General features: G+C 37.6%; 3 protein-coding genes across 3 annotated transcripts; 1 reads left to right on the top strand and 2 right to left on the bottom strand.

Annotated features, from left to right (window-relative positions):
• Positions 1 to 2,904: 2,904 nt before the first annotated feature.
• On the bottom strand, positions 2,905 to 6,043 carry zmat5 (zinc finger, matrin-type 5). Its single transcript, XM_084383688.1, has 6 exons — positions 5,898 to 6,043; positions 4,667 to 4,840; positions 4,356 to 4,418; positions 4,177 to 4,257; positions 3,888 to 3,996; positions 2,905 to 3,779 (listed from the first exon to the last, which is right to left on the bottom strand). The coding sequence occupies exons 2-6, from the start codon at positions 4,791 to 4,793 to the stop codon at positions 3,632 to 3,634; spliced, it is 528 nt and encodes a 175-aa protein (XP_084239814.1). The 5' UTR covers positions 4,794 to 4,840; positions 5,898 to 6,043; the 3' UTR covers positions 2,905 to 3,631.
• A 40-nt stretch (positions 6,044 to 6,083) lies between these two features.
• Positions 6,084 to 6,804, top strand: uqcr10 (ubiquinol-cytochrome c reductase, complex III subunit X). The gene is made up of 2 exons (XM_084383689.1): positions 6,084 to 6,253; positions 6,456 to 6,804. The coding sequence occupies exons 1-2, from the start codon at positions 6,113 to 6,115 to the stop codon at positions 6,504 to 6,506; spliced, it is 192 nt and encodes a 63-aa protein (XP_084239815.1). The 5' UTR covers positions 6,084 to 6,112; the 3' UTR covers positions 6,507 to 6,804.
• A 2,161-nt stretch (positions 6,805 to 8,965) lies between these two features.
• Positions 8,966 to 10,312, bottom strand: gal3st1b (galactose-3-O-sulfotransferase 1b; the record flags this gene model as incomplete). Its single annotated transcript, XM_084382849.1, has 2 exons — positions 8,966 to 10,112; positions 10,191 to 10,312. The coding sequence occupies 2 exons, from the start codon at positions 10,310 to 10,312 to the stop codon at positions 8,966 to 8,968; spliced, it is 1,269 nt and encodes a 422-aa protein (XP_084238975.1).
• Between the last annotated feature and the right edge of the window lie 2,028 nt (positions 10,313 to 12,340).

Here is a 12,340-nt window from a genome sequence, read left to right as displayed (position 1 = left end):
ATGACCTGAGCTACCAGCTGTGAACAAATGAAAAACCATATCAAGTTTATGTTTCAACAAAACACACAGTAGGCGTTAACTATCATATTCATAGCAAATGAGAATGAGGGATATTCAAAACACACCACACACTTGCATGAACATTAAACTAGAAATAAATGTGTGTTTTATGTGTGTGAGATCAAATTTTGAATTCTGATGTATGTATTCAAATAATTATGCAATTTGTAAAGTGATCATTGCAAAAAAAAAAAATAATCTCAGTATTTGACATTTCCCCGTGAATGTCAAATTTTTGTGGATGTGCAGATAAAATCAAAATACTAAATACTTTGCAATATGCTGTGAAGAATAATTTAACATATCATGAGAAATGTTGTTTTCTGGCTTTTACATGGACCACCAAAACAACATATTATTTAAGGTATAACATTGTTATATTTTCTTACTTGAGAGTGATACATTAAATCTATGTGATTTTATTATGAATGTAAGCATAATGTTTTGTAAAAAAAAAAAAATATATATACAAAAAAATAAATCAGGTTTCTGATGTTTATTTTCCAGGTTGACTGGACACATTCAGATACAAGTTGTTGTGAGTATTAAGGCCATGCTCCTGCATTAACTTTTCTGATTTGTTAAGATTCATTTTTCAGAATGTTTCTTTATCAAAATATTTGTCAAATTTGACAAGTTTTACAAAATGCTATATATTTTTTCTTGCTCTTTTTATCTTAAAGTTTATCAAAGCTATATCACGAGGAAAAGTATGAATCATTCTGGCAATAAAACTGATATTTTATCTCATATATAGTAGCTGTTTATGTATGAACTACTTATATGACATCACATTACCTCCCCATGTGAACATATCATGTAAGGTACGGGGTTTTGTGTGAATGTATAATAAAGTTATTGTGTCAAATCTTGTCTTAAGACAAATAAGTATAATATTGTGTCCTATTCTGTATGTTACAGTGGTTTAATAAGCAGATTTATGTACACTTTGTCTTAATTAACTGTTGTTATAATTATGATTTGGACTGTAGATGTCTTCTGTTCTGTGCCTTTGTCATTTGGAGTAAAACTGCACTCTCATGCCTTGACTTCAAGTAGCTTTAGGCAGACTTTTAGTCAGATTGGAAACCCATTTTACCAAACCATCACCTTTGACAAAAAACGATTCTGATGCTAAATGTATTTTTGAATTGAAATGATCATCAGTTATCCAAGTAGCGATATGTATTCATGTATTACCTTTCTGTCGCCCCTGTTCTTGATAAAAGTTTCTCTATTAACTTTCCAGTTAATATTTGTAATACCATCCTACTGTGTGACATTACCTGTAATTTTAATGTCTAGACCGAGAATATCCAGCACCGTTTGATTTCTGTAATTGTTACTGCACATGTAGAGGTTACTGCATCAGTTATACACTAATGTAAGTGGTGTCTAGATGCATGTAGTCCAATAAAAATCAAAGATATCAAAAAATGAGCCCGCTGTTTGTCGTTTTCTGTTAACCAATTTGACATTAAAGGAGACCAAGGGGGCCAAAACAGAGCATTTAAGAGAGCGGGGGAATACAGTGCTGCTGCTCTGGACAGTATGAGAAACCACTTTTTTTTAGCACTAAAGCATGTAAATCTATTCTAATAGTAACCCAAAATGAAATTATGAGCCTGAGAATGAGCGTTATATGTCTACTTTAAAGCAGAAAATCTTTGAAAATGGGACATTTAGTGCGTATGTTTACACCACATAGTTGACAGAGAGGGTAGGAAAGACAAGAAGAGCAGATCTGGGTGGGGATGCTTTTCAGGGAAACAGAGTGAAATTTTGAATTCAATCCTCATTCAACGGTTTCGGATCAGGACGGGAGAACAGTCAGGGTCTGTTGGTGTGATGTTGGTGTGATGGCCCTGACGGTTAAGCATCCGGCATGTTAAGCATGCATTAGTAACAGAGCCCAGCTCACAGCCTGCGAGGAAGGAAATAACACTTCCTTGTAGCTTTATAGTGGTGCACTTCATATAGCAGCATCCAGGCTTGAGAATTAAGAATTACTGTAGCTGTAAAGGCTAACAAGAACAGGTAGTGTGCACAGCAGCAGTGGGCATGAGGGAGTTTAGATGTAAGAGGATTAGATCTGTAATCAGGAGGTTTAGTGTCATTTTCTTTCACGTTATTAGATTCAAGTCATGACAGTTTATGCTAGATTTATCAAGGAACCATTCAAGACGTCAGATTAATCAAAGGAGGGATCCAGAGAGGTCCAAAGTTGCCTTAATTAACGTGAACTATTGATTGTCTACAAGAGGGCTGAGATTTAATAGATAAAAATGATAGAGTGGGCTGAGTGTGAAGGGGATTACAGGGCCATACAAAGCGGACCCAGCAATAAATAAAGCCACAAACTTAAACATGACTGAAAATGAAAAAAATTGTATTTGTATTGTACTGTATTTTTTAAACCTAACCTTCATTTAAAGCTAAATTATTGAGTTTTTGTGTAAACCAACAAGTTATGTGTATATTCAGTGTAAAGGTAAATAATGTGGTATGAAGGAATATGGTCATTACAATGAGTTAAATAATCTATGTACGTAAAGCTCTATAGTGCTATTAGTGGGCACGAAACCACCGGGTACCTTTAACTTGGGGTTTGTTACGTCCCATTAAAGTGAGACATGTTTTACACAGGAGACCTGGACAATACAGCAGAATAAGAAAGAAAAAAAAACAATTTAATGACGATTCTGCTGTAAACACTGCTTTAGGTATACAACACATGTTGAAACAGTTCCAAGTAAATACATCTCAGCATAACACTAAGAGGAATAACCTAATTTAGATCTAATTAAAAGACAATTATAAATAAATCAGTCACAAGTTCTGGGGATCTGTATGGGGCTCATTTATTGCCATGCATTAAGAAACTTTCCAACTATGGAATCTTTCATTTTGACCTTTAATCCAAATCATTAGTTTGTCAGCTTTTCTATTTATATTACTATAGGAAGTAAAATGGTGTTTTCCAGTGACTGGGTTAGATATAAAACTCAGTCAGATCAGTGATTCCCCCGGTGACGCAGCACAGGATTAAAATAAAACTAAAATTATTTCCATCTGCTGAGCATTACTGTGTTCCTTTAGGGACTACATGACGTCAAATCTAACTCGCAGGAGTCTCACTGTAAAGGCACTCGAAAGCACGACACACAACCAAAATGTCAATTATTAAGGTTATTTTATGATGCCTATATGAAAAATACTAATCTCAGATTTACCTTACTGTGTTTTATGTAAACACAGACTTTTACTCATCTTAAATCAGCTACTTTTGACTGTTAAATTGAACTGTTACACAAGGAACTTTAAATCTTATTTAAAATGTAATAAATACAACAAACACTGCCAGCACTGTTCAGCATACAAAATATATATTTCATTCCTATTTTTAAAATGGGAACAAATGGGAACAGATTCAATGTATGAACTGTAAACCTCATTTCAATCTGACAAACTTAATTTCTTCAGATATGAACCTGGCACATCTCTTAATAACATGGCTATTCTGTACCAGTTCTCCTTCTATTAATGTGATTTGACCCAAAGTGAACATCTTTCAACCCCATTCTGTGTTCACTCTGACTTTCCATCCGCCTGGAGGAGGAGGCAGAAGAGAGGGAGGAAGGTCATGAATGGAAAGGAGCTGTGGAGGTACATCATTTTCGGCTTGGCCCTCTTCAGTGTCTTCCTCAGTTTTTTTATCCCTGCGGAGATGAATAAATGATCAGTGGAATTCTAAATCAACCGGAGTAACTATTAGCCTGGCTAATTATGTATGAGTAAGTGTCATACACAAAAATGAATGTGGATACCCTTTGGTGCTGATGGCAGACTTCTTCTTTTCCCTTCTGGAGAGCCATTCTTCTACAGTTCGATCAGGCTTGGTTCTGTCTTTAGAGTCCTCTCTACGCTGTTGTTCTTCTGAAAGAAAGAATCCCACTCCTATTAACACACAGCAATTCACACGGTCCTCTGGATAAAATGTGCACGATAATTTGTACTTGTATAACATCAATTTACATGACAATCCAGTTGTTGAATGTTCACTTCATTATTAGAATAATGCAAATAATAAAGCATTACATGTTTGTTCCAGCTTACCTTCCACCTGTCTCTGTAAGTGAAACAAATCCTCTTCTGACATGTGAGAAAACCTGCAGTTAGGGCCAAAATCACAAATCCCTAAAAGACGAAGAAAAAAAAGAAAATACATAATTGTAAACAGGATTTAAGATTATTTCCCAGTTATTGGATACATGTAAGGTTAAACTGTTCAGTACCTTTCTGGAGAAACTTCCTGCAGGGTTTCTTTGTTTGCTCGTCATACAGAATGGCTGCAGTGTCTGTAAAAATGATGAGAGAATAAGAAATGCATTTATGGTTGTTTATGTTATTTTCCATCATAGAGTAAACAGGTGGCCAGCCAAGGTGGCTTAATGAATTGTAAGCATGGTTAACTCTCCCATCAAAATCTCATTTAAGACTTAGCATTTTAAACAGTAAATTGTAATGCGTCGGATCGCTTTCTAATTAAAACAGAATTATGTCATAAAATAAACACGTAGTTTGATTTTTACATGTCAAGTCTCACCTCTAAAGTGGTCAAACCAGGCCTTCTTGGCTCTGTGATGCTGAACACCATTCAGATGTTTCTTCCTGTTGTGCATGTTGTCCTGAAAGGACCGGTCACAGTAGTCACAGTAGTATCTCTTCCCCATGGTGCAGGTTATGTGCTCCAACAAGCAAGATGTCACCTTTTAAATAGCTGAAAGACAGTGATGAGAGAAGAAAACAATTTGACATAACTACTCTGTCAACACATGGTCAGTGAATAGCTGTGCTAATTGAAATGGTTTCTGAGGGAGCGTTGCATCATTATGCACACGCAGATTCATTAACAAAACAAGACAAAGTCTTTCCTCACTAAAAGAGACTGACTTTACATGTATAATTATGAATACATTTGTTGATTAGTTTTTTTAGATTAATGGAGCACTTGTTTTGTCCACAGATATGAATAAATATTTTTAAACAAAATTACTTTTTTCATGGCCCAAAACATTTTAAAATGTTTTTGTTTTGTCTGACAAATATATTTCATTAACAGTTATATAATGAACAGAGAATCTCAGCAAAACTTTATATTTAAGGGAAAAAAGCTGCACACAAGCTCCAAAATATAAATCGAATCTAAAACTTGATTATTATTATTTTTCCTGCTTTTTCACGAATACATTAATCGGCTAACTTTTCAGCACTAAAAAGGCACACGCACAAAAACAGTATGAGGAACAGAGCAGACCTTATTTACGCCTAATCATGGTCCTAGTATTGATCTGTTTTGACATTTGGGAATTCATTTACATAGCAATCATGGCCTCGTTCATTTTGAAGTCACATGTAATTACAGATTTGGCCTTGGACGAAAAATACTTACAGAAGAGGCACAAACTGTAAGCAGCCTAATATCGAGAACATCAGCAACATCACAAACATGACGAGCAGTGCTAGTAGCATTCTTTGGCTGCCATCTACTGGTGAAGTAATGAAGATGCCTCGTCTAAGACAACTTATTTTGAATACGCTTTAGTATGACTTCCTGTTCTGCATTGCGATTACAATCATTCAAAGGTGTAAAGTCACAAAGCTATTGAGAAATATACTGGACACACAACGTACTAACGGGTGATAATTGATCCCTCAACATTTCGCAGCACTCACGATAGCTAGCTAGCTAACTAGCTCACGTTTGTTGTCACTCTAATAAACGTCCGCTTTCGATCCCTTTTTAAACTGAATTTAAACAGCAAAATAGCACAAACCATTTGCGAAACAGTGTTGTCCTGCTCTGTGATGTCTCCGTTGAAAAAGCACGCACAGTATGTAGTTAACCAGGATTTTAAAAAGACAAATTATTAAAGAATTCTACTATCCCTGCTCACGTACGGTGTCTTTGCAGGGTCATTATATATTCAACGCATTCTTCGACCGGAAGTGATGTGCGTCAGCTTCCGCTCCTGCGCACTATCCCACCAACATGGCGCTGGCAAAGTCCGTCTACAATCTGCTCTTCAGGAGAACGTCAACTTTCGCTGTAACCATCATGGTTGGAGCGGTTCTCTTTGAACGACTATTCGACCAAGGTGGAGACGCGATTTTCGAGCAAATGAATCGCGGGGTGAGTCTTCCCTTTTCTGTTTTAATGGTCGTTTTATCCTGACCTTGTTAGCAGAGGGCGAAGCGGTGCTAACGTTAGCTAAGCTAATTTAGCTTGCTCGCTTAGACGAGCAACCCAGTCACGTTAGACCCCCGTTTGTTTATTCGGATGTTTTTATATTGTGTATAAAATCTAACGTTAACTTATATGTGATTCACTGTAGAAACTGTGGAAACACATCCAACACAACTATGAGAGCAAAGACGAGGAATAGGACGTCTCTTCGGGGTTATCTAAGGCTGAAGTGCAACTGTTGTCACACTTCCTATATCCATTCTCCCTGGACTCCACACCTGAAACAAGCATCAGTCAACATGGACATTGTGCTCAAAGTCATGCCCAGGCTGGCAGCGGCTACCAGAGGACCTGTGGGAGCTGACTGACTGTCCAGACCACCATGAAGATGGAGAAATGGTCCCTATCACCTCGTCCCCCTCTCTGTTGTTGTTTGTAATGCCTTCGTTCTCCTTACAGATTGTAAATGCTTAAATTAAACGTGTTAATGTCTCACAGATGTTGCAGTGTTTTGATTCATCATTGAACATGACATGCATCTGTCAATGTAATTTATGTCAAAACATATTAAATTCTACTGTCAGTTTTTAATCTACTTTTTTTCATTGACTTTAATACTACTTTCAGGCACATACACCCCAACTACATAATAAGGTGTGGCAGTAGCTTCACATCCATTTTATATGCATAATACAGTAATTTCTACATGTTTGAAAGCTGTTTTAACTACACAGTGTGTCCAGCTATCTTTTATATAAATTAAAAGGTTAACCATTACAATAGCTTTGTATCTGGTACTAATACTCAAAGAACAGATCAAAGGGACTGCACATTTCAAAGAAGTCTATATTTTAATATACCACAAGGGTGGTGGAAAGGACATGTTACAAGCAGCAAGTTCCCCCAGCTATTTTTGACACAGAAATGCCATATAGCCATGTTAGGAGCGCAGACAACTGCTTATTGTTGCCACATCTACATTACAACAAAAGTATGTCCATATATGACAAACAAGTAAAAAATAATGCAACAATAAAAACAACCTGTCGGTACATAGCTTTACATGGTATATAGTTATACCGGGGAGCTGTTTTGTTGCAGTGTATTTTATCATTGATACACAAGACTCTTTAAAGTAAATGATGATTCTCGTGCACACAACACTGCACGTACAGTCTCTAATTGGTTGCCATGTGCCCGCTATGGTAGCTTTAAGCACCTATATAAAGCACTCATTTTGTAGAGAAAGAGCATCTTGTCACAAATATTATGATGAGAAGAAAATTACATAGTTCAACTCCTCTATTGACAAACATAACACCTGTATCCAGGTTAACCTGCTGAATATCCAAAGCTATCAATTATAAGAACATCTGAACTGAAGCTTGTGGCACCAAACTGGCAAATCGGCAAAAAAAACAAGTGTGATCTACAGTATTAGCTGCTTCCACCTTTTACCAAAAAATAATCACTTTTATGATTATTAAGATGTATGTTGAACCAAATAGTCATGAAACTGATCAGTTAAAATACACACACTGAAGATGTATGTACTTTTCACAACATGTCAAACCACTATGACTGTCAAAGAGGAAGACATGTTGTGTAAACCATTTCTTACAGGGTCAGACAAGGCCATTACCCTTCAAAAGCTTTGCAAGTACCTGCCTCTGGGGGGCACACTAACACTGCCTGTCCAACTGTGAGACAACATTATTCTGATGATCAGTTGCAGATGTCACGCCCTGATTTTAATCCTATGGGCTCAACTGAAACATTGCACCAGTACCCATGACAACTATGTTATGTTAATGTCCCCTGAATCATACATGTAACCATAAGTTGCCTCGCACAATATTACTGAAACATTGAGTATGTAAGTCTGACTTTGGAGGTAAGCTATCAACTGCAGAAAAGGTACAACAACATAGATTACTGAGTATTACTGTTCAAGCAGGAGCCCTTTTTTTAAAATAATGTAAACACAGTTGTAGCATTTTTTATGTAGTGCACAATGTTGAAATATACACAAAACTGTGAGAAGTACGGAAGCCCTAAAGGGCCATGCATTCATACATTTTATTTCCTCCGTTTTCCCATGATAACGAGTTAATTTCATTTGTTTTCTCGAGATGTCGAGTTATTATCTTGAAATAACAACTGCCATTTTCCTGAGATAACAGGATAATTAATTCGAGATCTTGAGAAAGGCGTCTCCATAATCTCAGGCCTATCATATCACAGTCATTATCTCGAGATCTCGAATTAATTATATCGTTATCTCGGGAAAACAAAGTTTCGTTATCTCGAGATCTCGAGAAAATTATCCCGTTATCTCGGGAAAACAGCAGTTGTTATTTCGAGATAATAACTCGAGATCTCGAGAAAACAAATGAAATTAACTCATTATCACGGGAAAACGGAGGAAATAAAATGTATGAATGCATGGCCCTTTAGCGCTTCTGTACTGTGACACATACCTGTGTGGTAAATGTTTTGTGAATCCAACATATTTTATGCAGTCAAGGGTATGCAGCTTATGCATCATTCAGAAGAAAGTTTCAAAATGTATTAAATAATAGTAAAACATCTGTTTCAATTAGGTACAATCTTGCAGGATAAACAGCTGTATTTTAGTTGTAAATGCTTTAATCAGAGTTAAGCTCTAAAAACAGCATCTTTAAACCAACCCCATAGTCTAGTCAGCCACAGGTTTACACCCAGGTCTGATAAGTATTGTATTTCAGGTGTGAGCATCTTCTCACAGATTGTCCTGAATTTGGGATCCATACTTCTCTTCATGTTGTACCCCAGGATGGAAGACTCGCCTACTGGCTGCCAGGGCAGGAAATGCCTGTCCTGAATCTTTTGGGCTTCGACTGCACCTCCATCCTCGATGCAGATGGCCTTCATCTCAGAGTTTCTTCTCCTCAGCTCTTTAACCTCCTGGCTCATTCTCTCTCTCCCGTACGCCTCTACTCTGGCCCAGAAGGTAGCATTGAAGTGCTGATAGAGCCTCCAGTCAGCTCCGTTCCACTGTAGAGCTTTGGCTCTCAACTCAGGGGTCAGTCCAAACACAGATGAGCTCTTGCGGGCATTGAGTTTGAAATACAGGATGTCCTCCATGCTCCAACAGAGTTTGTCCTTAAGCAGAATAAGCGATTCCTCAAAATATTCTGATATGAGAACCAGATCAAAATGTTCAGATAAGTTGTGAATACCTCTCAATACACGAGGATCATCAGCCTCCAGGTTGTTATCCAAACCAAAGTCAAAAAAGAGCAGATTCTTAAGATAGAATGAGTTGAAAGCCTTTGAGCTATAGAAGCGCTTGGGATTGTCTAGAAACTCTGCCAGTTTGTTCTCTCCTCTGATCCTCCATGTGAGAGGAACTGCTCTGTGATAATAATGGAAGGACGACTCAAAGAGATCAACAGGGTCACGCAGGATGGTGATGTACACAGCATCCGGGGGCATGAGCTTGGCTACTTCTCGATGGTCGAAGCGCATGTGGTTGCAAACAATGTTGAAACAGTCTCCGGGTGTGTAGTCCTTCACCTGGGAGCACAGGAAAGGCGATGGGTAGAAGAAGTCATTGCGGCCATCGGGGAAGGCAAACTTAAGCTTGTGCTTTTCCCCAAATCTAAAGAGGATGTTGAGGATGGTGCTGCTGGCAGTTTTATGGGTCTTCATGAACATGATGTTCAACGTGGGGGAGCACTCTTCTGACTGGGATTTGGCGCTGGTCACATTTTGCTTCAATAATCTTGCAATACTGAGTGGACACGTGTCTTCTCGAGAGCCACTATAAATAAAACATCAAGATTAGCAAACGTGGACCAAATTAGCTCAAGAAAATCACGCTCTCAGTGTAAATCTTTACCTCAACTTCACTTGGGTTGTGTTCGTCAAGCAGTAAAGCACCAGCATGATGTTGCTCAGGAGAATCCAGAGAATCAGGCCTCGGATGATACGCGTGCACTTCCTTCCTTTGACGCCAGACATGTTTGAAACCCAAACGGAAACCTGAAAATGAAATAAGAGAACAAACATGTTTACAGGAAGGAAAATACGTTTTGATACACACCTTGCTGGAGTTTGCTGTTGAATTAAAGCTCACAAACAGTTGTAACTCCCTGTGGCAATTCTTACACACAGGCCAACTAATTAGCCCCTTACCTCACCTAATCCTTTAATACACTAGAGTAATTATATGTATTTACAAGGAGCCCAGCTCTGATCTAAAGAAGAGGTTTAAAAAGGACCTACTGTATGCGATGAACTGCAGAATGAGACGAGAGGCTCAAGAAGCGACGCAGACATGCAAGTAAAATGCTGCATCATGCTTTCTGTCAAATAAAAACACAGAGCCCCTATGTTTACACTGTAAACATGTTTATGGTGCTTAAATTGCCTTTACAACCAACAGCAAAAGTGAAAGGACTGTCATCACAAACAGAATCATTCCAGATAAATTCTAGCTGTGGTGGCATGTGGAGAGGCGTCAACATGCACACCAGCTCTGATCTTAACTCTTGTCTTCGACATTTGTGTCTTCTATGTTGTCCATTTGTTACACATGATGAGAATATGTACTGTATGTGTCAAAGAGAGCTGTAGTCCATGATGAAAATGATTTGATTAAAGCCTACACATACGAGATTACTTCAAATCATCCTTAAAATAATGAAATGATCTTTAGATTATCAAAACAAATTATCAAATTATATAAAGAACACGGCAAATCAAAAAATAACGTGTAGGTATTTGTGGAAGAGATACAAGTAAAGAGCTTTATTTACCGGAAGATGACAGCATTAGCAGTTTGGGAGTCAAGATATTCTGCAAGGTGGGAGAAATCCTCCACTCTTCAGCGTGTTGTACACACGCCCTGAAGTCAGATCTCATTGGTTGTGAGGGCTGAAAGAAGTCAGATGTTAATTCTCCTCCCACAGGGGCTGAAAAAGTTTGTGAAGTCAGCTGCTGCTGGCTGACACACCTCTACATACATGTTGACTGAATAATAGGCTTTAAAAATCAAACCAGTAAGCCACTGAAAGTATACTTAAGCATGTATGTTCCAAAGAATGTCAACATCTGACCATCTTCACCCCAGCAGCAGGTCAGAATCACAGATATGGAGGAAGATCTGATGAATATCGTTTTTTTTTTTATTGTTTATGAGAACTTGTTGTTCCAGTCATGAGAACACCTGTCTACCCACAGGGCCTTGATTTTGTTACATTATCACCAGAATTCAGTAGTAACAGATTACATGATATCGGGATTACAAAAGAATAGGAAACTAATCACCTCAGATGACATTAGTTACATTTGTGATTGGGTATTTAAAATATGGCAAATTTTGAAATTACCAGTGCTCTATTAACCTGAAAAACATGTTACTGTTTTTGTAAGGGTAATCTGATTTAATCTGATTCAGCAACTAAAAATGCTGAACGTGCAGAATGCATTTTACATTTCACATTTTTGTGCCTTTGTCCATTTTTTTAGAATTAGATGTGATATTTTCAGTGCTTGATTTTGAAGTAACCCAATAGTTTTCAGCTCAGATTACATTTTCTTGTAATCAAATGGACTATCACGGCATATTGCCATGTATTCTGTTCAGTAACTGTCTACATTTCTAGTAATCTGACCCATGATGCTGGGTGGTGGCATACACATGCGTAGGTGATATGTTTACACATTAAAACAGTTTCCAGTATGGATAAAGGCATCAGGCATTCTAGGCACAAGCCTCAGGCCTCCTTGCCACTAGGGGGCACAGACAGAGGGGAGAAGAACATCTGCCTACAGTACTTAGTGTTTAAAGTATATTTCACTCTTCTTTTTTTTTTTTTTCAAATCTCTGACCTTAATCTTTATATTTCACTGTTTGTATTTATTTGTCCATGTATTTTTTATAACATAGATGCCAATGTGCAGGGAAAAGCATTTCAGTGGTTTCACCTCATCAGAATTGTGTAAATGTAAGCTTTTCATATAAATATCTAAATTTGAATAAGTGAA

Source organism: Pagrus pagrus, assembly GCF_965226575.1.
Source record: "Pagrus pagrus genome assembly, chromosome: 19".
Taxonomy (NCBI): Eukaryota; Metazoa; Chordata; class Actinopteri; order Spariformes; family Sparidae; genus Pagrus; species Pagrus pagrus.
Note: the sequence above shows the minus strand (reverse complement) of the source record. Positions and strands in the feature narration are given on the sequence as shown.

What these genes read in the sequence shown, in the direction of transcription:
- zmat5 (XM_084383688.1), bottom strand. Translation starts at nt 4,793, where the DNA reads ATGGGGAAGAGATACTACTGTGACTACTGTGACCGGTCCTTTCAGGAC. An exon ending in CTGGTTTGACCACTTTAGAG is followed by an intron (nt 4,419 to 4,666) that starts GTGAGACTTGAC and finishes TCATTTTTACAG; the next exon opens with ACACTGCAGCCATTCTGTAT. An exon ending in TCTGCCATCAGCACCAAAGG is followed by an intron (nt 3,780 to 3,887) that starts GTATCCACATTC and finishes TCATCTCCGCAG; the next exon opens with GGATAAAAAAACTGAGGAAG.
- uqcr10 (XM_084383689.1), top strand. Translation starts at nt 6,113, where the DNA reads ATGGCGCTGGCAAAGTCCGTCTACAATCTGCTCTTCAGGAGAACGTCA. An exon ending in TCGAGCAAATGAATCGCGGG is followed by an intron (nt 6,254 to 6,455) that starts GTGAGTCTTCCC and finishes GATTCACTGTAG; the next exon opens with AAACTGTGGAAACACATCCA.